This window comes from Delphinus delphis, chromosome 3 (genome assembly GCF_949987515.2).
Source record: "Delphinus delphis chromosome 3, mDelDel1.2, whole genome shotgun sequence".
Classification (NCBI taxonomy): Eukaryota; Metazoa; Chordata; class Mammalia; order Artiodactyla; family Delphinidae; genus Delphinus; species Delphinus delphis.
In genome coordinates this window covers 130,537,690-130,560,937 of record NC_082685.1, presented here as the reverse complement: position 1 = coordinate 130,560,937, position 23,248 = coordinate 130,537,690, and the positions used below count along the sequence as shown (strand labels likewise).

At 40.4% G+C, this 23,248-nt stretch overlaps 2 protein-coding genes across 4 annotated transcripts in view; one reads left to right on the top strand and one right to left on the bottom strand.

The window, feature by feature from the left end:
• The window catches only part of MTREX (Mtr4 exosome RNA helicase), a 136,842-nt gene extending 136,484 nt beyond the window's left edge, over positions 1–358 (top strand). The window contains exon 27 of the mRNA XM_060009488.1: positions 220–358. Within this exon, the coding sequence (XP_059865471.1) occupies positions 220–272 (53 nt within the window). The 3' untranslated portion in view covers positions 273–358. The remainder of the gene's footprint in view (positions 1–219) is intronic.
• Positions 359–398: 40 nt separating this feature from the next.
• Positions 399–23,248, bottom strand: part of PLPP1 (phospholipid phosphatase 1) — a 119,447-nt gene continuing 96,597 nt past the window's right edge. For all 3 annotated transcript variants that reach the window (XM_060009489.1, XM_060009490.1, XM_060009491.1), the window contains exons 4-6: positions 13,726–13,783; positions 1,361–1,537; positions 399–789 (exon numbers count right to left, since the gene is read on the bottom strand). In XM_060009489.1, coding sequence (XP_059865472.1) covers positions 658–789; positions 1,361–1,537; positions 13,726–13,783 — 367 coding nt within the window. In that variant the 3' untranslated portion in view covers positions 399–657. The remainder of the gene's footprint in view (positions 790–1,360; positions 1,538–13,725; positions 13,784–23,248) is intronic.

Sequence of the window (23,248 nt, the reverse complement as noted above, 5' to 3'; positions counted from 1 at the left end):
AGTCATGAGAACAGGGGTCTGGTTTCTAAGTTTCCCATGTCTCAGAGGTGGCTGTGAACTCCTCTAGGTGTCCTTCAGGCAAGCAAGGTTTTGTATTTTCCAGGCTTGCCCTCTCACCAAATTTAATCAGGATTGTTGTGCTGTCTTCAAAACCCCAGGGGAGAAGAATTACATTCTTTGTGGTCTTGAGAATTTAAACTGTATTTTCTTTTCTCTTAGGAATCACCAAAATCAAGAGAGATATTGTGTTTGCTGCCAGCCTCTACCTATAAAGAGTCAGCTAAAGGAATGTGGGATTTTAAATTGTTCACCACCTGTCTGATGTATTATATTTAAATCAAGCATCATTCTAAGAAAGCATATTACATACACAGTTGTACATAAGCATTACATTTTTTTAATAAAAAAAATGTACAGGTGGGGCATTTGTTTTAGTGAAAGGCTTGAAATTTTTTGTAATGAACTTAGAGCTATTAGATAACCATTGTGTTAAATGTAACTATATACACACAGGTAAAGTGGGCATCCAAGAGTTACAGTAGCAGCAGTCCCCTTAAAGGCTTGTATACTGGGAAGAAGGACGCATCCTCTTGCCTTCTGGTTGCAATCATTTTCCTTTAGAAAGCAGGCCAGCTTCATCTGGGCACTCTGCCACCTTCAAGGTTGGTGAGTGTTCCGATAGTGATTCCCTGTCGTTGGTGTTTCATGCAGAGTTGTATGAGAGTCCTCTTCTTTTCTTTCTTTAAAAGGAGAATTTCTCTCCTTGAAGAAATCTGATACATATACAGCCTGTATAGAACAGGTAACATTTAGAATGGGGCAAAGTATTTAATGATACAATTTTAAATAAGTTTAAACCGTATACAAAGTTGCAATAAGCAGTGTGCAAAATATAAACAAAAGGATATACTTTACAGGGTACAGGTTAAGGGTACGAATAAATTAGTGGCTAACAGGAATTTTTGTTAAGGACATTCTGACAGTTGCTCTGTTATGTACTGGGCAGATGGCTTCACTCTGCTAGCCCTTAATGAAAGTGTCATTCCTCATGTAAATTAGTTTTGTTTTTTGTTTTTTTGTTTTTTCCAATTCATACTAAAAACACTTTATAGCCAGAGCTTTTTACAATTAAAAAAAAATTTAGTAAATTTTTAAATAACTTGCGAAGAGTAAGTAACGTAGGTATTATTTGCTATCTATCCTAAAATGACTTTTAATAACGTTGGGGTCCTCACCCAGTAGCAATTATTGAGCCACATTCTCTGCCTTAGCATACTTTTCTCATTGGGACATTTTTTTCTACTTATTTATCCAAGTGTTTCTCAGTATCAGGATGTAGGCTGCTGCCCTGTATACTTACAACTAATACTGCAACCAGAGCTCCTTGAATGAGTCCGGTCAACACATCACTCCAGTGGTGTTTGTAATCAGAAACTCGAGAAAGGCCCACATAAATGGACGCAGCAACAAGACCAAATTGCAGTGTAGGGCGTAAGAGTCTTGCCCAGTCTCCCTTCATCCTGGCTTGAAGATAAAGCTAACAGAAAAGATAAAAATAAAGAAAAGAGCTTAACATACCAACTGGAGACTATGTTTTATATTAATTATCACCACATTGTTAAAAAAATGATAGTCACAAAATATTAATATTCATTAAATAATCTGTGATTTACTATATATATGGAACAGGGCTTTAGGCAAGCATTCTTGTACTCATTAATACCTAAAAATCCCAAAACAAAACCAAAAGGATAAAAAATTTAAAAAATAAAAACTATTACCACCACTCTTCAAATTATGAACAAGGTAAGTGTTTCAGACCTTCTAGGATTTCAGGGGGCAGCTCCTCACCTTGCAGTTTGAATTATAACTGTCATTAGTGTAGAGTCTTGGGATCAACTGCTAGCATTCTGAGCACAGGTTGCCCTTACCCTGGGCCAAGCTACTGTATTTTCTAGCCAGCCATCTAGGAACTAAATTTGCTTAATTCACCCAAACAATTTACTTGAGAGCTCCTCTGGCCTCAAATTATTTAACAGAGCAACTGAGACTAAATAAATAATCTGTATTTATAAGTAAATACAATAATCTGCCTAAGTAAATAATACAGTTTGTAGTTTAGTCCTGATCCAGTAAAGGAGTCTATTCTTTCAATAGCACCTGTACCCTTTAAGTTCTATGACTTTTCTAATCAGACCTGAGAGTCTTGCCTTTGCCATTGTCAGCCTGCCTCTGATTTTGGGTGCATCCCTAAAGATTGTAATGTAGAATGAATTTGGAATAGTTTCCTATGAACTCCTTTCAGCCAATATGGTCTCATTTTTGTAAAACAAAAATTTTCCTAACTTCTATCCAATAAGAATATACTTCTTAATATTCATTTTTTAAAACTCTGCTCAGTAATTTATGGCTCATATACTTAAACTGTTTTCTGAGGACTGCATTTAATTATGTGGCTGTACCCACTGACACTGCCTATTTAAAATAGATACACAAATCCATTTCCAGTTCTTTGGGCACTGCTACGTGTGTTCAGTTCTCAGCACCTGGCAAAGCCCCAGAGGTTGTCTAATTTTATCAAGTACTTTATAGTATAAACATCTAACCCTAAAAGAGCATACCAGTTGTTTAACTGAGTTGGACTCCTTAACTGGCTGAAGTGCTACTGGCTTTCTGTAGAGCTCCTCTTCCCTTTTTTTGTTTGTTGTTGTTGAAGCTATAAAAACGTAAGGAGTAAGAGGCTTGTCTCAAGATTCTAGAGTTGGGAAGATAGTTGGTTCTGGTTGGGGCAAAGTTGACATGTGCCAACTGAAGCCCAGTTAGGTACCACAGCCGTGCCAGGTAAGATTTCACCTCATTAGTTCTATTTTTATTGGAAACTTTTTGTTCATTTTAAGGAGGACAGTTCCTTGACTAGGGCTGAAGCCAAGTTTCATATATAAAGTTTAACTGACCCTCTTCTTAAGCCACCTTTTCAGGTAAGGGTTAAAGGCATGGGTTATTTAGACTATAAAAACATATACCTAAGAATTACAAATACTTACATGAATGCAGACATCTTAGGGAGAACTGCACCCATCCCTGCTAGCGACATAGCAATAAAAAAAACCAAAAAGCAAAAAAAAAACTCTAAAATGGTTGTAAAGCTAGTCCTACCCTAAAGGAAACTCAGAGACAGGGCTTTCAAGGCTCTCCCTCACTTAAGATTCTAAAACCCCTCTAACAATACTTTCCTTTGAAAGAACCCTGACTTTGACTCTAGGTAGCCTGCAGACATCTGTTAAATAAGTATTAATTTGCCCCAATCTCTTCCTCAACATCCCTGTGAAAGTAACATTCACTTATGGTCAGTAATCAAATAAGTTGCAGTATACTTGAGGTGAACCCTTTATCCTCTAAGTACTTAGTTTCTTCTTACACATCTACCCAAGTACAGATGGTCCCCTTGGTGTGGATCCAGAGGCCACTCCCCCTGTGGGAGCTCTGGGATTCCCCAGTTGTGATCATACACCTAACCTTGTGCTCCACTCTGTGTTCTGGCCCTTCTGCTGACTAACGGCCGTATGGCCTGAGTGCAGGCTCTGGTCACAGAACAGTTCTCAGCTCTGGGTGAGGTTGGTTAATTGAGTGTGCTTCCTATATGCCTGTTCTGTGTTTCCCTGGGTCCAGGGTACTCAGTGTAGCTCTACAAAAGCTGGGCACCACCTCTAGCCCTGCTCTTCCCTGGGAAGACTCTTCCATTTCAGTAGACCCCAAGGCGGTAAACACTGAGTTTCTTGAACCTTGGGTCAACTGAGTTCCACAGCTGACATGCCGTGAACAACTCCAGACCGCGACAACTCCCCTCCTGCGTTTCCAGCCAAAAGTCTGTTCTACACGAGCAGGTCCAACAAAGCACACCATGCTGTCTTTCTGGTGGCTCCTCTTCCTCATCCTTTCTCAGCTTCTGCAGTGCAAATCTTTTAAGCTCCCTCTCTCTGGAGGCGCTAGAGACTTGGCTTCCTCCTACCACTCATTTAACTGCTTTCCAGAATCTTTACCTCTTGCTTATTGTCTCGTTTTCCATTCTTTGACTTCGTGGATTTATAACTTTTTTAATTCTACTCCTTGTCCTTTGAGAGGGGAGAAGAAAGTATGTATGTTTCATTAAAAAGAAGTCTCCGGGCTTCCCTGGTGGCGCAGTGGTTGAGAGTCTGCCTGCCAATGCGGGGGACACAGGTTCGAGCCCTGGTCTGGGAAGATCCCACATGCCACGGAGCAACTGGGCCCGTGAGCCACAACTACTGAGCCTGCGCGTCTGGAGCCTGTGCTCCCAACAAGAGAGGCCGCGATAGTGAGAGGCCCACGCACCGCGATGAAGAGTGGCCCCCGCTTGCCGCAACTAGAGAAAGCCCTTGCACAGAAACGAAGACCCAACACAGCCAAAAATAAATAAATTAATTAAAAAAAAAAAAGAAGTCTCCATTCCTCCATCTTTCCCTAACTGTCTCAGAGAAACTGACTACCTGATGCTTCTCAGCACTGTTATATTAGAACTAGATACAGGGACAACTCATGCTTTAATGCCAGAGCTGATAATAAAAAGGCTCTGTAGGTCCCTGCCTTTGCAGTCTCCACTGTTTCCCTTCTTCCCACACATGCATATGTTAATCACATGTGCACTAAACCCATTAGAGGTAAGGCATTCAATTGCTTATCTCTTAAGATTTAGAACTTACAGAACTCCATATCCAATGTTGTATATGGTACCAGACTGGTTCAGTGGCAGCATCTACAATTCTCAATTCTCCCAGGCTTCCCTGGTGGCACAGTGGTTTAAGAATCCGCCTGCCAATGCAGGGGACACAGGTTCAAGCCCTGGTCCGGGAAGATCCCACGTACAGCAGAGCAACTAAGCCCGTGCGCCAGTACTACTGAGCCTGCGCCCTAGAGCCCATGAGCCACAACTACTGAGCCCATGCACCCTAGAGCCCATGAGCCACAACTGCTGAAGCCCGTGCACCATAGAGCCCATGAGCTGCAACTACTGAAGCCCGCACACCGCAACGAAGAGCAGCCCCCGCTCTCCGCAACTAGAGAAAGCCCACGTGCAGCAACAAAGACCAACGCTGCCCAAAAATAATAATTAATTTTTTTAAAAAGCTTTCAATTTTCCCTCTGGGGGAAACTGCTGATCCACAGACAAAATTGAAGGGGACCACATAGCCCTGCCTTATTTTCTGGGAGGGCACTGAGTATGACTTATGACAGGCTTGACCTAGAAATCTGCTGGGCTGTAATGTGCCCTCTGGGATTTACACTGGGAGTAAAAAGGAGTTCTCTATTTTCAGAAGTTGTAGAAATGGCACCTAATGGATACATGATAGGCTACTTGCAAACTAAAGAGGAAGCAAAAGCTATGGTTAGATAAGAATGAGCCATTTAATAGAAAAGAATGAAGCAGCCACGGTGTGGAGTGGCAGCCACACTGTAAAAAAACCAGGTGGTCAATGAGACACATGGAAAAAGTTCTGTTCCTGTTGGTGTGCCTGTTCTAATCCATGTATGTCTTTACTATAAACCGTCCTCTCCTCTAGGAGATACACGTAAGTCAGCTGCTTACAACCAAAAGATAAAAAAGACGCAGACCTACTAGAGAATGGACTTGACACGGGGAGGGGGAAGGGTAAGCTGGAACCAAGTGAGAGTGGCATGGACACATATACACTACCAAATGTAAAATAGCTAGTGGGAAGCAGCCGCATAGCACAGGGAGATCAGCTCGGTGCTTTGTGACCACCTAGAGGGGTGGGATAGGGAGGGAGGGAGGGAGATGCAAAGAGGGAGGAGATATGTGGATATATGTATATGTACAGCTGATTCACTTTGTTATAAAGCAGAAACTAACACACCATTGTAAGGCAATTATACTCCAATAAAGATGTTTTAAAAAAAAAAAAAAAGTTTTGGGCTTCCCTGGTGGCGCAGTGGTTGAGAGTCCGCCTGCCGATGCAGGGGACATGGTTTCGTGCCCCGGTCCGGGAAGATCCCACATGCCACGGAGCGGCTGGGCCTGTGAGCCATGGCCACTGAGCCTGCGCATCCAGAGCCTGTGCTCCGCCATGGGAGAGGCCACAACAGTGAGGCCCACGTACCGCAAAAAAAAAAAAAAAGCCAGTTAACAGCCTCCTCTCTGTGTGTTTAACCAAAATCCTGTTTTGTTTTATTTTAAAATTTGAATTTCTGCGACTCAAATGATAGTTTTAGTTTTTAAAAAGGTACGTTTCAAATGAAAAGGAAAACAGGCTGCTTGTACACCTGGGTTCAAACAAGGAGAAAAACTTAGAAAAATAAAATCCCACATCAGAACAAACATACTAAATGTCCACTGAAGGCCATTACAAGAGAACTGTGGCACTAGGCATGGGATTTACTTCTATGACTTTTTTTCTGCAAACAGTACAAAGGTGTGAGCCCCTAAGCCAAATGACTCATCTGTCATTCTCTCAGGCCCATTCTAACATTCTTCTCTGAACATGCTTCACTTTGGCCTAGCTAACTGACTTGCCCAGTGGGTATTTCATTGGGGGGAAGGGGGTACTGCTTGATGAGAGATTCTAGCCTCTGGATCCCTCCCAATCCTATCATCCAACTTTCTGGTGAAGGAAAAAGCTCCAAAATAGAAAGTTCACAACTAGAAATAAAAGACAAGGTGGAAACAGCAGAACAAAAGCAATGACCTGCAGCAGTTCACTGAGGTGCTTCCCAGAAGCAAAAGCTTCACACTGTGATAGTACAGGATTCATGAAGCCCCAGTGCAGGACAGCAAAGGAACAAAGGATGAAAACAAATGCAGCTGGCGAGTTTCATTACTAAGGCAATCCACAAAACTCCAGTCAGCAGTGGAAGACTTGTAGACATAAAGAGGCAGGTAGAAAAGAGGGCCTAATCCAGGGATTTACACTGAGCTGGATTTGCAGTGGTAACTAAGTTTTTAAGAGGGGAAGCAAAGGGAATTAACACAAGGGTGAGCCAAGGAGAGAGAATGGATGGGGGAGAATCCCCAGTTAGGTGTTCAGTCTTCGCTCGCGTATAAAGGACTCCTATGCCTACCTCCCCCACCAATTTGAACACTGTCCTGAAATATTTAAGAGAACAGTCATGTTTATAAAAGGAACACATGAGCCTGCCTGGTGGCATCCCTGCTCTAACATACAGGAAAATGCAACAGGCCTTGGATTTCCAGGAGACACAAGTTGGGAAATGAAAAAGAGTTAACAGGAAAGACAAAGATACAGCATATGCTTCACTAACCTTTACACTCCTCCCTCCCCCCATTTTCACCTATTAAAAGGAGGAGGAGAGACAAATACCACACGAGGATGTGATAGGGAGAGAGCGTTAACCTCAAGGCCCAAAGGAGACTGCGGTGAGGTCTGTCTATCCCTCCCTGTCTTGAACCTGACCAGTGAGTCAAATCAAGAGCTCAGAGCAAATCAGTTACAACCACTGACTGCAGAGCCCAGTTTCAGAAAGCAGAAACTAGTTTGAAGAGAATTAGCCTTGTCGCCACACTCCACCAATATCCTCCAAGGAACGCTCTCACTGAAACCAGGCCTCACCACTGGCCTTCGTGAAAAGGAAGGTTTCAGGGGTAGTTTTTGCCTCCAAAATGAGCAAATGCCACTCTTCCAGGTAGGGCTTCTGGTCAGGAAAACCCCATGTAAATCTTATGGCTCAATGCAGGATAAAGTGTACAATCTCTCTTAGCAAAGTAAAACCTACTGAAAATGGGTTGAAAATAAGCTACTATGCCTGATATTTTTAAAGAAAGAAAAGCTGCTTAGCTGGGATATTACTAGAGATTCATAAAGGCAATGTTTTTATTCTTTCGGGCAAAAAGGACAGGAGTCAATTTGCTCAAAATAACTAGATATTCAAGCCCAGAGAGGAGCGTTGTAGGAAGAAGCTCCACCGTGCAGGCAGCAAATGCTTCACTGGCAAGTGCAGAGTGGCCTCCCCCAAAACACAGAGCTAACAGTTGTGGGTCACTTTATGAAGAGCCTCACGATATGGGTCACACAGATGACGTTGTCAGAATAAACAGTGAGGACTTCCCAGTGCACAGGACCACGCTGGAAAAAAGAAGCTGTACACATTTTTCTTTTTGTGTAAAAAATTACACTTTTTTAAAAAGGAAACTCAATGTCTATGACACTACATAAACATTCTTCCATTATTTTATTATCACTGAAGAGTAGGATATCACCTTTCTTTTGTTGTCTAAAACTTCTGAAGGAAAAAAAAATTTAGCTTCCATTAAAGGATCTAGTTGTACAACCTCATTTTTAAAATTTGATTGTTGAACAAGGTATTTTTTGAAGCTGGTTTATTTTTATTTTGCCTTTCCAAGACTGACCTTGTAACACTTAACTATAAAATGCTATTGCCTCATAAAGTCTCTTAATACGGGCATACCTTGGAGATATTGTGGGTTTGGCTTCAGACCACTGCAGTAGAGTGAATATCGCAATAAAGAGAGTCACATGAATTTTCTGGTTTCCCAGTGCATATACAAGTTATGTTTACGCTATACTGTACAGTCCATTAAGTGTGCAATAGCATTTTGTCTTAAAAAGAGTACATACCTTAAAAATACTTTGCTAAAAAATGCTAACAATCATCTGAGCCTTCAGCGAGTTGTAATATTTTTGCAACAGTAATATCAAAGATCACTGATCACAGATGTAACAGTAATAATGAAAAAGTCTGAAATATTTTGAGAATTACCAAAATGTGATACAGAGACATGAAGTGAGCAAATGCTATTGGAAAAATGGCACCCATAGACTTGCTTGGTGCAGGGTTGCCACAAATCTTCAGTTTACAAAGAACGTACTATCTGTGAAGTGTGATAAAGTGAAGCACAATAAAATAAGGTATGACTGTACTTAGTCTTAAAATAAGACGGTTTCTGGCTTCCCTGGTGGTGCAGTGGTTAAGAATCCGCCTGCCAATGCAAGGGACACGGGTTCAAGCCCTGGTCCGGGAAGATCCCACATGCCGCGGAGCAACTAAGCCCTTGCACCACAACTACTGAGCCTGCACTCTAGAGCCCGCGAGCCACAAGTACTGAAGCCTGCGCGCCACAACTACTGAAGCCCGCATGCCTAGAGCCCGTGCTCCACAACAAGAGAAGCCACCGTGATGAGAAGCCCGTGCACTGCAAAGAAGAGTAGCCCCCACTCGCCGCAACTACAGAAAGCCCACGCACAGCAATGAAGACCCAATGCAGCCAAAAATAAGTAAATAAAATAAATAAATAAAAATTTAAAAATCATATTAAAAAAAATAAGAGGGTTCCCCCCCATTTTCAACCACAGTCAAGGGATTATTTTCACATTTTTAAAGGGCTATTTGAAAAAGAAGAATATGCGACTGAGATTGCACCTGGCTTACAAAGCCTAAATATTATCTGACCTGTGACTGAAAAAATCTGCCAACCCCTGAATTAGACTAGCAACAGCATGCTCAACACAAAGAAATATACCTTGGTCTACTTATTTTGAAACATTGCTTCTAATACCAAGCCAGGCACATTGTATTGTTCCACCTTCATCTGATGAGAGACCTGGCCAGGAGAGCACTGCAAGGCAGGCCTCAGTTTATTCTTCTCTAGACTTTAATTTTACCATCTTTAGGATTCACAGAGTTCCTGAATTTAAATCTCAAATCCTACCTTAAAATTAGGCAGGATTCATGTAGTTTATGGGCCATTTGCCCAATGCTCACATTAATTCACAGTTTGAGAAACATCTTCATGAAATATCAACAGTGCTAGGTAGTGTACGGTCAATGCCAGATGAGGGACTGTACAAATGCTGAGGAAAGTAGGTGGTGTCAGAGGGTCTGAGTAAGACAGAGATGGGGGCAAGCACTATCTAAACACAGAGATGGGGGCAAGGCCCAGATACAAGGCATTCTGTGGCAGGGAGGGAAGCCAAGCTGAAGCACTGACACTGAGAGGTCCTTGGGTTCCTGTTGTAGTGTTTTATATAGAAATTTCGTAACAGGCAGTGATATAAACACTCTGGGGTTACAGTCTCAATATGACAGTGCTGGGAAAAGTACTTTAGTGTATTCCTTACTGTACTGAAAAAAGGACAGTCTCATCCCATTCCTCTTTTCCTGAACAATCAAGTAAATTTGGAATCTTTGGCATCTGGCCAAACTCCAGGGGAGTCACTAAACACATCAACTGGCTACATGCAACCCTACCCTGCTGCCAACCTAGGTGGTTTTCACAGGTCTAATAGTCCAGGCACTGTAAAGTGTGCAGGGCTCGGCTCCCTGCCTGAGGAGAACAATGGTCGGGTATTTTCTTTAAGAGACATTTTTAACCAGAAGTTAATTTCTGGGTGTCAGGAATTGACAGGGAAGTTCTGGCTATCAAAGACTGTCCTCAGAGAGGATTTAAATGACTACATCTCCACCTGAATCTGGGACTGACGCATGATGCCAAGATGCCTAGGGGAGCAAGGCGAGTCATTGCCTAAGGAATTTGGGGCGGGGGGCGTAGTGGTTAAGTGTGGTATATAAATGTGAACGCTGGAAGGCAAGGAGACATCTGTGTGTTCAGCGGCTGAAATAAAAGCTGGAGCCTACATCCACATCAACTAAATATTTCCAACTGCTCCGAGTCAGTAAAACGCAGTGCATGGCTGCTCTGGTCTGCTTGCTTCTCCAGAAATTTCCTTGTCTATGACAAACCTATTTGAGCTTTTTCTTTTGCATTATACCTTTACATCTAAATAGCTGATACTGACCCAACCACCGAACTATAGAGTTGAGGTAATCTGCCCTCTGCTTACAGCCCTAATTTGCCTCCTCGTTTGCTCCTGGGTGTCCACAGAGTGGGCTGGCCATCGAGGCCCTCTATAATTTCACCCTCTATACGTTCATTTCATATTTCACAGAAGAGCTCAGTAAAAGTTTCTATTTGAGTGAATATACAGATATTTTAAGAAGGGTCAAAGGAGAAAAGAAGAAGAGCAAAAATAAATATAAGGCATGGAGTATGATACAGCTGAGAATATTCTTTGAAATTAAAAACAGTGGGTGGAGGGCTTCCCTGGTGGCACAGTGGTTAAGAATCTGCTTGCCAATGCAGGGGACACCGGTTCGATCCCTGGTCCAGGAAGACCCCACATACCGCGGAGCAACTAAGCCCATGCACCACAACTACTGAGCCTGCGCTCTAGAGCCTGCGAGCCACAACTACTGAGCCCGTGTGCCACAACTACTGAGCCTGCATGCCGCAACTACTGAGCCTCCATGCCGCAACTACTGAAGTCCGTGTGCCTAGAGCCCATGCTCCACAACGAGAAGCCACCACAATGAGAAGCCCGCACACCACAACGAAGAGTAGCCCCTGCTCGCTGCAAACAGAGAAAAGCCCATGCGCAGCAACAAAGACCCAAATCAGCCCCAAAAATAATAATAAAATAAATTTATAATAAAATAAATAAATTTATAAAAACAAAAGAGTGGAAGTTATATGTCACCATTTTATTTTCAGAGATCTGCATCACCTGACCTCCTTCGAAATAACTGGACTAGGGTCCAGCTCAAGTAGTCAACAAAGCAAGGGAGCCTGATTAACAAGAGATTCCCAGAGAGCTTGTAGACCTTAGCGGCCTCCTTCCAAGGCCCCTATTTCCCCATCTGTGACGTTGAAAGGGTGGCAATCATCCCTCCTCTCCTACTTCATGGGAGCTTTCAGAAGGAGTCAAAACTTAAGAGTAGTGTAAATGCACATCATCATCAATATCAACCAAACCTCAGATTCTTAGTTCTCTCTCATAAAGAGGGACTTAAAGATACTGACACACAGGTGAGGGAATAACAAACCACAAAAGTAGCCCTGGTGATGTCTGGCTCTGGGGCCTACAAACATTCAAAAGCTGTTCAGTATAGACACAAACTTTGCTTTGGGACAAGTTCTCAGGATATATTAATAGCTCTAGCCATTGCCAGCCTTCCCCTTCTCCCCCACTCCCCATGTCCTGTTTAAAGAGAAAAAAATATGGTGGCTCCCTTTAGAAAACTTGTTAATTTTTCCTAAAAAGATAAATGAACAGAGATTGCTAGAACAGTATTTGCTGTTACTACCGTCAAATAAGTCACATTTCCCATGGCACATTTTCAGAAACATTTGGGTGAATATTTTAAAAAGGAAACTCTAAATTCTGCTGAATCGGTACCCTGTTGCTTCCTCACAAAATTAACATAAGATGAAAGCCTTGCAATTTGCAGAAATGTTGAAGAAGCCAAAAATTAGCTCTATTGAAAAGGTTTTGAAGTTTGGGTTTGAATTTTATATAACACATCTGCAATTTTTACGTTTTATAAATTTTACATTCTTTCATTTTTTGGAATTTTTTTTTCAAATAAAAGGAAGATTTGGTAAAACTGATGTTAAATTCTCTAAATGAAACCAAATAACTCCCAGCAGGCTACTCTTAACAATACACATCGTGAATCTTTAATCCATGTCGTGAATTTAATATCATATAGCACTTAATGTGATCAGAGGGGGAAGGGGAATGGGAAAGAGCAAATTTACACAGCACAACTATATAAAAAATCCACTTACAAAGAAAATCAAGACAAAAATTAAAGCTGATCTGTTAAGATAGAGATCTTCTCCTCTCCCTTCTTTTCCCACCAAATTTTGATAATCTTACACATACAGAGAGACACACAGACACTGAAGACATTATAAAAAATAAAAGTCAATTAAATTGACGTTTAAAGACCCCTTGTGTGTGCCCTAAAGCCTGGTCTTCCACTAATTACTCTCACTACACATTCATCTCTAGTTTGATATGCAAAATATGGGTGCCAGTCTTCTCTAACTCTTCACTGTTGACTTTGTATAATGCAAGTGCAATTAGAATCGCCATCGGGAGACTGTACAGATGACAAGCTCCTGAAGCAGCAACTGGCTCTCCCTGAAGTTAGAACCTTTCTAGTCTCATGGAAAGCAGTCTGGGAAATGTTTCACAAAGTGGAAGGAAAATAAAACCTGCTCAAATAGGAGCAACAACAGCTGCCTTCAAGTGCAATAAACCAAACTCCTCACCCCAGCAGCCCTCAGGGAAGGCCAGGCTGCTCAGCACCATGCCGTGCAGACGACACCAGGGCTCTCGTCAGGGTGAGGTCGTGAGGGGCAGCAGTCACCTTGGCCTGTATTTCAGAGCAGTGACCTGCTGGGATTACACAGAAGCTGTTTGTATGTTCCAGAAAACCTCTTCAGAAAATATGTCCCAAAGTAAGGGGACACGTCACCTAATTCTTAGCACCAGGCTTGCAGACTTAATGGTTATGTTTAGGCCTCTACCATTGTCAGAAAAGTGACAAGTGTTCTCCACCACTTGTCTGCTTCAGGAGTAAAGACTCCCTATTATCCTGAAGGTTCCCAATATGCAGCTTGCTATACAACGCGCCTGTCTGCTTCCTCTAAATGAAGGACAAAAGCTGTTTCAAACAATTGTAACTGGCTTTGGCAGGAGCACAGGCATCCATTTCTCCTCTGAACTTAGTGCAGCCAGCAATGGCTTACAGCTGACTGAGAAGTGAAGCCGATGAGAATGTCAGAGGGGTCTCACAGGAGAGGACACCAAAGCTGAACACATAAAGTGCAGGCAGCACGTATGCCACCATCAACAGACACAAAGTACTTACTGCCACGAACATCATGCAGTACATGGAGAACGAAGAGTGGCCCGAGTAAAAGGACAATCTAGAAGAGAAGGAAAAGAAACATTAATTTTCTCTCCTAGAAACCAAGAATTTTTTTTTTTTTTTTTGGCGGTACGCGAGCCTCTCACTGTTGTGGCCTCTCCCGTTGCAGAGCACAGCCTCCGGACACACAGGCCCAGCGGCCATGGCTCACGGGCCCAGCCGCTCCGCAGCATGTGGGATCTTCCCGGACTGGGGCACGAACCTGTGTCCCCTGCATCGGCAGGCAGACTCTCAACCACTGCGCCACCAGGGAAGCCCAAAGAATATTTTTTATTTCATAAATCTCCTTACCTCCCCAGTGTACACAGCTCCCTCCCCTTACCTTCAGAAATCAGAAGGGTGGGGCAGGCGGCAGTTAAAGAGTCCTAGGAGGGTCTGAGGTCCAATTTCTACTCAGCATCATTTTATTGATACTTTTAGGATGGGTAATGAGTCACTGAGAACAAACTTGCCAAGCATTTCTGAAGTAACACATGACAAGCCATAACTGGCATAAATGGCCTGACTTTATTACATAAAAACTTCTGTAACCATGATTTAAGTTTTATTTTCCACTTGAAGGGTTTGTCCCTGAACAGCAGTAATGAATACCTCCTTTGGAACACTCACAAGTTGACTACTTTTTAAGAAATAAATTCAAAAATTTTAAAGTGTTATTTTAGCATCTTGCCTTAGATTTCCCACCAGATTAAGTGCTTTTGTTTGACATTTATTTTCACACTGTGCACGGATAGTCCTGTACCTGATGAGCCAGCTCTTTCAATATTATAGTCTATAAACATCTAGGTATCATCTTTCTACCTAAAAATGACAGCATGCTTACGAAACCTAATTCTATTGCACTTAAGAACAAAACCAAGAGGAACCAGGTTCTTAGTATCTTACTTATTACACCCTACTTCGTTCAAAAGGAATTTGGTTCCCCTGATTCAGAGAGGAGAAAAGACTCCTAAAACACGTATCAGAAAGTCATGTGTGTACGTTTGGCAACTGAGAGTTAAGTAGGAGAGTGGAGACTTCCTACACAGATACTGATGCTGACTCCACCAAGAATTATGATAGTCTTTTTTATAATCAGATACATTCCTAAGAAAGAGAATACTCCAACTTCCTGTGCCAAACAGGATTTACGTAATGAAACTTGATAATTATCCTGGGTTTAATCTATGTAAAACAAGAAAAATAAATCACTTTTAGCCTTCCCAACTACTTGGCTATTGAAAGGTCAATACAAATCTTTGTTTTAAATCAGATAATTTGAGCAGAGTTCTGTACATTTTATGACTAGCTTCAATAAGTTATATCGAAGAGCCTGAAGTTAATAAAAGCCAATTTCAAAGATTGTCAAGTCCCATCAAGCCAACATGACCATGATCACAGAAATGTTCTCAAAGCCAAGCAAGTTAAAAGTTTCACTGAAACTCCATGTTCAGAGTATTCACTGTAGATTGTGCCACAAAAATCATAAAAACCAGACTCATGTAATGGCTTCGAACACCTCTGATTCATTCACAAGGTGATTTCATTAGTTGAAAACAAAATGGTTTTAGTTGTTTATTCTGAATATGTAAACAGATATTTTATCCAGTTTAAGATAAGCCAAAGAAGTCTGGCTCTGACTTCGAAAGACAGAGATTAAAGACATAAAGGGAGAGCTTAGAGACTCAGTCTCTAAGTCTTCACCCACAGTAAGTTATCAAACACATCATGGTAACATTGGCTTTTATTTCCATTCAAAAGAAAACAAGAAAACACCGAAAACATGAATTCAAATTATTTTCATATTCCATACAAATCTCTATTGAAGTCTCTAGGAGATACAGCTTTTATGGGCATTTTATTATGTCCATAATTCACAAATGAACAAACAATTGTATGGATACTTTAATAACATCCAAGGAGTAGTCAAAATGCAGATTGTTTTCATCACAGTGACCTCAACTGAAAAGTTTAAGATTTTGGCTCTGGTCTAAGAACCCTGCTCTGTTCTTAAGATTTTAACCAATCCTAGACTACCATCTCACTTCACTATAGCCACTCTGATGAAAGTAGATACATACAGTAACAATTTAAGCTAGCTTTCCATCAAAGCTTATGAAAGACTATTCAAAAAGAAAATTTACACAGATAAAAATATATTCAGAAATGCAGCTGTTTGCACTAACTCTGGGGCATAGTCTAGTAAACAATGAGCAAGTAGACTGATCTTGACTATGTAACTTGCTGTGAATGGGATTCTATTCCAAATAGCAAACTTAAGATGACTTTTTTCCTTAACATTTGTCAGCCAGGGCATCCCTTTCTCCTGGGAGAACTCATTAAACCTGGTCTGAACCCCAAAATCATAGCCTTAAGAGTGTTCACAGCCATCCACCCGCCCCCAGGGTCTGAGTTCCTACTCCTCAATTCACCATAACATCGACATCACCATTCAGCCTTACAAACTGCAAAGACAACCAAATCCAGCTTTCATCAGTCATCAGAAGCAATCAACTCACACAAAGTGTTTCTTAATTTTTTAATGGAATTTACTAAGTATTCTGGGGCTCATGGGGAGGTTAAATCACAAATAACCTCCTAGTCACCTCACTGCTCTTCCCCTACCACCTGACTTTTCTTCCTTTCCTCTTCCCAACTCACAAAACAGTAAAATACACAGAACGGTTACACCTTTAGTTATTCTTTTAGTTGAAAATGTCTTTATTTTGCATTAATTCTTGAATGATGATACCTTGAATTCTAGGTTGATGATTTTTTTCTCATCACTTTGAGCATATCATCATACTATCTTCTGTTAAAATGTGAGCCATATGTCTGCCATGCCTTTCTGAGTTATATGTCTTTTCTCAATTACTTCCTCTACCCCCAAAGTCTTCAATATTCTGCAGTTTTGTTATCATGTCTCTAAGTATGAATTTCCTTTTATTTATCTGATTTAGTATTCATTGGCTTCCTATGTCTGAGGATTTGGATACTTCACCAGTTTTGGATAGATAGGACTCGTAATTTTATCTTTGAATTATGTATCCTCCATCCTATTATCATTTTTCTGAGATTCTGATTCAACATGTTAGACATTTCATTCTATCCCTCCACATCTCTTAACCTTTATTTTCTATTTTTAATCTTGGTCTCCTCAGGTCTATCTTCCCTCCCTTTCGCTGTGTCTAATCTGTTTAATCAATCTGTTTTTTTAATTTAAATTACTATGTGTGTATCATTTATAGAAGATATCTTTGGATCTTTTGCAAATCTGTCTAGTGAATTTTGATTCTCTTGATCCTACATCATATTCTCAGTCTCTTCTTAATTTACTTCTATACAGCAAACATGTTGATTTTATATTCTATAGGGTAATTCTAATATCTGCAATCTTTGAGAGTTTATGTAGTTTATCTGACTCTCACTTAGAATAGATTATATGTTCATTTATATTAGAGTATGAGCTCATATTCTTGGGACTCTGCCTGCAGGGAAGCTTAAGAGTCCTTGCTTTAAAGAGAATTCTTCCAGAAATATGTGTTCTCTTCTGCTGGATTCACTATCAATCCACTTCAAACTTCTCCTTTTTTTTTTCTTTAAGCCACACAAATAGTATGAATTCTGGCCTCAGAAGAGTACAAGTATGATATTATGATTAAGAATTCTTTCTGATGGTTCCTCCTGGGAGGATGTTGCCCTTTGAGAGTCCTTATATTATCCACAGGCCTTCCATTTGTCTTTTTACACTGCTCTGGCCTCAGCCTTTATCTCCTGTGCCCCACATTCAGAGACTATCAAAACTCAGGCTCTAGGCTACCAGGAATTGGCAGGTACTTTCAGGGCACACATCAAATCTACAGCATTAACTGACCCCAGCCTCATAAAAATTCCTTTACTCTCCCACCAGCTCAGCTACTTATTTAAAAGATTTATATGTATTTTAAGATTTACGTATATTTTAATATATAATACAAAACATGTGCATATGTATATGTGTGCTATATCATCTAGCATGTTTAGTTGAACTGTATCAGTAAGCATTTCTAATCCCCCATATTGCCAGAAATAGAAGCAATCTTTTTTTTTTTAACATCTTATTTGGAGTATAACTGCTTTACAATGGTGTGTTAGTTTCTGCTGTATAACAAAGTGAATCAGCTGTACATATACATATATCCCCATATCCCCTCCCTCTTGCGTCTCCCTCCCACCCTCCCTATCCCACCCCTCTAGGTGGTCACAAAGCACCGAGCTGATCTCCCTGTGCTATGCGGCTGCTTCCCACTAGCTATCTATTTTACATTTGGTAGTGTATATACCTCAATGCCACTCTCTCACTTGGTCCCAGCTTACCCTTCCCCCTCCCCGTGTCCTCAAGTCCATTCTCTACGTCTGCATCTTTAGAAGCAATCTTTTTTTAAACAAGACTTAGAACTAATAAAATGTTATCTAAAATAAACTGCTCTACTAGGAGACACAATAGTTTGGCAAAAACAGTTTGTTTTTAATTATAAAGTGGCCAGCACTCACAAATGTTTCCAATTATTACTATTCCACCATTCACTGGGTATGCCAAAGTTACAAATTAGGAGAACTTCCTTTTTCTCCTAAAATTCATCCTAAAATTGCTTCCTAAAGCATTCTAAAGCAGAAAGGTTGTCAAAAGACTGTTAATGGTTACAAGCTATTGAGTACCTTCTATGTTCAGGTACTTAATACACAGAATTTCCACTCTTTACAAAAACCCCCATAACAGGAACTGTCAATCCTATTTTACACATAGAGAAAACGGAACCTCCCAGAGGTTCAGCAACTAGCTCAAAAAAGTCACATCACTTTGAGGTTTAAATCTGAATCTTCCCAACTCTTTCCCACCATACCATGATTCCATCCCTGTGAATGGCAGGCAAGCCCAGCATCAACATTAATCCTGCCATCTCCAGGAAGGAAGCACCCATCAGAAAGAACAGGAGGAGTCACTGCTTATACATGGCAACATGTGTGAAGTAAATATATGAAAAAGAACTTAGATGATCTGTGACAAAATAAATGTCATCTATGTGCAAATAATCATCTTAAGAGAATACTAACTTGTTCTATGTATGCTATAAAGACCAAATAAAAGGAAATCACATTGCAAAATGAGGCATTTTCTCCAAATGTCATTTCCTGATTATAAAGTTTACATAACAGCAAATTAACTTGAAGGACATGTTAAATTTCCCTTCTGTGATAACCTTTAAACATGGACTGATCCTGTAAAAAAGTTAAAATATGTCCCACACAACTGTACATAGAAGGAAAGACCCTTAATGAACAATGTCCCCATATTCATCCTACTTTATTTCAAAAGGATTTGTAAAACCATAACTGTTACTAAATGCTTAAGCAATGAGATATCAAGTTATTATCTTAAAAAAACTCACATCTAACACTTGGGGACTCAAGTAGGCTATAAAATGGGACAAATTCGTACTTTCATACTCACTTGATACAAGCACACACTTCTAAGAGGGTGGTCTGGCAACATCTATCTAAATGTATCTATCTATATGTAATTCCACTTTAAGGCATCAAGGCATCCTAGAGAAACACAGCACCAGCACAAAGATGTCTGCTGCAACACTGATGGCAACTCAAGGACCCAAGAGATGATTCTATCACTGTTTTTCTGAATACTACAAATCAGCTAAAAGGAATTAGTAACTCTATATGAATTGACAAAAAATTATCTCCAGGATATATTTTAAAATGCCATTTATGTAAACCACATAAAACTATATTTCACATTTAATGTAAAAATACATAGAAAACAACAGAAAGGATACACAAACTGTTAACAGTGGCTCTGGGGAAAACTATCAAATGGGGATTAAAAAAAAAAAACTTTCACATTTTACAGTAATGATATTAGAAACACAACCTGTTATTATAGGGATAATATATATATAGGAAAATATTTTAAATGGTAATCAAAGTGTCTTCAATATGCTTGCTATAAATTTCCTACAAACTTCTTCCCCACTACACACACACACACACACATAAACACACACACACACACACACACACACACACACACACACACCCCACCCTAAACTCCTCTTCCTGAGCAATAGTTTCCCTGACAGCTTCTCTGGCAAGCGTGCTACTACTTGGAGTACAAAAACAGCTCCCCGGGACTTCCCTGGTGGCGCAGTGGTTAAGAATCCACCTGCCAATGCAGGGGACATGGGTTCGAGCCCTGGCCCGGGAAGATCCCACATGCCTCGGAGCAACTAAGCCCGTGCACCACAACTACTGAGCCTGTGCTCTAGAGCCTGCGAGCCACAACTACTGAGCCCACATGCTGCAACTACTGAAGCCCGCGTGCCGAGAGCCCATGCTCCGCAACAAGAGAAGCCACAACAATGAGAAGTCCGCGCACCGCAACGAGGAATAGCCCCCGCTCACCGCAACTAGGGAAAGCCCACGCAAAGCAATGAAGACCCAACGCAGCCAAAAATCAATAAATAAAATTAAAAAAAAAAATAAACTTTGTCCTTATTTAAAAAACAAAAGCAGCTCCCTACCTATAAGTTCATGCCCAGAACCCAGCAGTGACTCAGGCCCTAGAAGCCTGTTTTCACATCTTTCAATGAAATGTTTGGACATTTATGGGTACTTTTAAATATCACAAGTTGTGTTTCCAATTTAAAAAAATATGCACATAATTTAAAACCACTGAAATTCAGTATATTAACTCTGGTTATTACAAGTAACAGAGCCAATACACATGTTAGTTTAATACTGAGTGTTTGAAGAAGGAAGATTTTTTAAAGAGATCAGACTGTCTAGAAATACAAGAACTGCAGAGTATCTCTGCTCTAAAGGATACAGAGACAAAGGTAATAAATGGTGGAGGAACATAAGGTGATCCCAACCAATTTAATTTAAATAAAATACAACAAAAAATAATGTAAATTCATCTTATATCCCTGAACCACCCAGAGACTGAAAACTTATTTCATCAGCAGCAAAAACCCCGTCATACATTCCTTGAGTTTTTTTTTAACCATGATTTTATTATATTTCTATATAAAGCTATGCCACATTATATGGGGTCAATTTTAACCAAGCCACTTGATACATAAAATATGCCTATCTGAAATAAGTCACAAGTTACTACTCAATTTTACTCATTAATATTAAAGCATCAAACACCACTGCATAGCCACTAACATCAGTTAATCATATACCAAACAATCAAATATCCACAGATATTAGATCATGAACCCTAAAGGAGAGAAGCCAGCAGGACCACGGAAAATGAAAAAAAGGAGAAAAAAAGTAGGAGACAATTGGTACATGCATAGGGTACTTTTAACTCTTGATTTAATGAACCATTTGATGACTAAAAACAAATGATCATGTGTCTTGTGTCTAGGGAAGAATCTTGCAAAAAGCAGGAATCTGGAAAGTAGGAAGTTGCTGAGAACCTTCAGATAAAGAAAAGCAGAACTGTGTGTGTCTTGAAAATCAGGTGACGGGAAGAAATGGTCCCAAATCCTCATCAGGGAAACTGTGTGACCCTAACAACAGATGAGGAGAGAGTAGGTATGACAAAGGGTAAAACATGAATAGGTGCACTAACTAGGGGAAGAGAGGTCACAAGTTTTCTTTGGCATGGGGGAAAATTCATGACCTGGTGCAAAAAGGCTCCAAATCACCTAAGCCACCTTATCTAAGCCAGTTTTAAAAAGGAAACAAGATTAAACAAAGGACACAGTGTAAAGTATTCCAATGCGGCAACTAATAATACCTTGCCTACCAACCTTTTGAAAACACGTTGAACAAGGAGACTACGTGCTAAAAGGGAAAAGATTTCAGAGTAAGACAGAAGGAAGAGACAGTTCTAAATCACTTTCAAAGTTGTTTATCTTTTTTAAGAGGCAGGATTGCTAGCTAGAGGCAAGATAGAGAGATTTTTAGTTTAAGCCCTCCCGCAAAAAGACAACACCAAGGCCAAGAAAGCCTATTAGCACCCAGCTAGTACGCTCCACTTCCAACACTAACACAGAACATGAAATCACCACCAACCCTTGGGCACCACGGTCAAGAAGGACGAGGCTCAAGACATCAATAAAACTGTCTTTAGAACTGCACCAATGCAGAACTTTAGATCTGAGCTGAAGCAGACACTGCCAGTGGCAAGAGAAGAGACGAAGGCCCACATAGATGTAAAATTATTAGAGCCCAACAGGAAGCTGGCCAGACAGGTCACTCTTGGTTCCTTTCAGATTAGACCAGATTATATCAGTAGAGTTCATGCTACAGGACTAGCAGAGTGCCACTTAGAGAAACCTTTCTACATGATGGAGAAAAGTCACATTTCCTTTAGTATCTCAACTCCTGCTGTTAAAAGAAAATTATATCGATTCCTACTAAAATTACCCATTTTAGTATATATTTAGATTAGAATTAAGTGGAGGAAAGCTAAATATTTTTTACAAGTATAAAAACAGAGTTACTCTCCTGTTTCAAACCCTTCATGAGCACAAACTGCTGAATAACAGACCCTTCATAAGCCCCACCAACCAATCTCTCATCTGCTACCAAACTACTTAAATTTCCCAACACACACCATGTTTCACACTCTCTGCGCTTATCCGTCCCTCTGCCTGGCCTGGGCTTCCCACTTTTCTTTAATAATTATTATATAAGAGCCACTGTTTTCTCCAAGAAACCTTTCTTGAACAGCTAGGTTGAAGTTACTGCCCTTTCTTTCTCCACAAAGGAGAGATCATCAGCACTCAATGAACACATCTGTCTTAGCATCAACCTTCTTACAGTAAAATCATCTATAACTGCACTCTCTTCCTCCAAGATATCAGATGGGTAAGGGTGGAACAAGGCTTTTTAAATAGGAACTTCTGTATTTTTTTTATTACATAAGATATGCTCATTATAAACATTCAGAAGGTACAGCTAAACAAAAGAAAAATTGCTGGTAAACTCCCATCCTCCCTGACTGAGATCACATCTTAATTCATCTTGTATCCCTAACACCCAACACCATTATCACGCACAGGGTAGGTGCTCAATTTATTTTTTTAAGCTAAAGTAGAACCTAATCTCTTGAATAATCATTTTTATTTAATTATGCCAGAAAATATCAAAATCTTACACTTCTCATATTTTAAACATTATATACAAATCTACCTTTTCTGCCCATCCCCCCACCATCCACAAGAAGTACACCTCAGCAATCTTGTGTTTTGTTAGTTGTACTGAACAAAATGCATAAAATAAAACTGAGGAAAATATGTTATCTTTGCATGATAATTTCATCATGTAATTAAATGCTATGCTTAGCTTAGTCTATGCCAATAAATTGTAGCAAGCCACATACAATAAATTATCTGATTTTAACAGCATTGCCCTCTGCTGTGTTTCCCCTTACAGTGGTTAGGAATTCTGACTTTATCATCAAAGTTCAGGG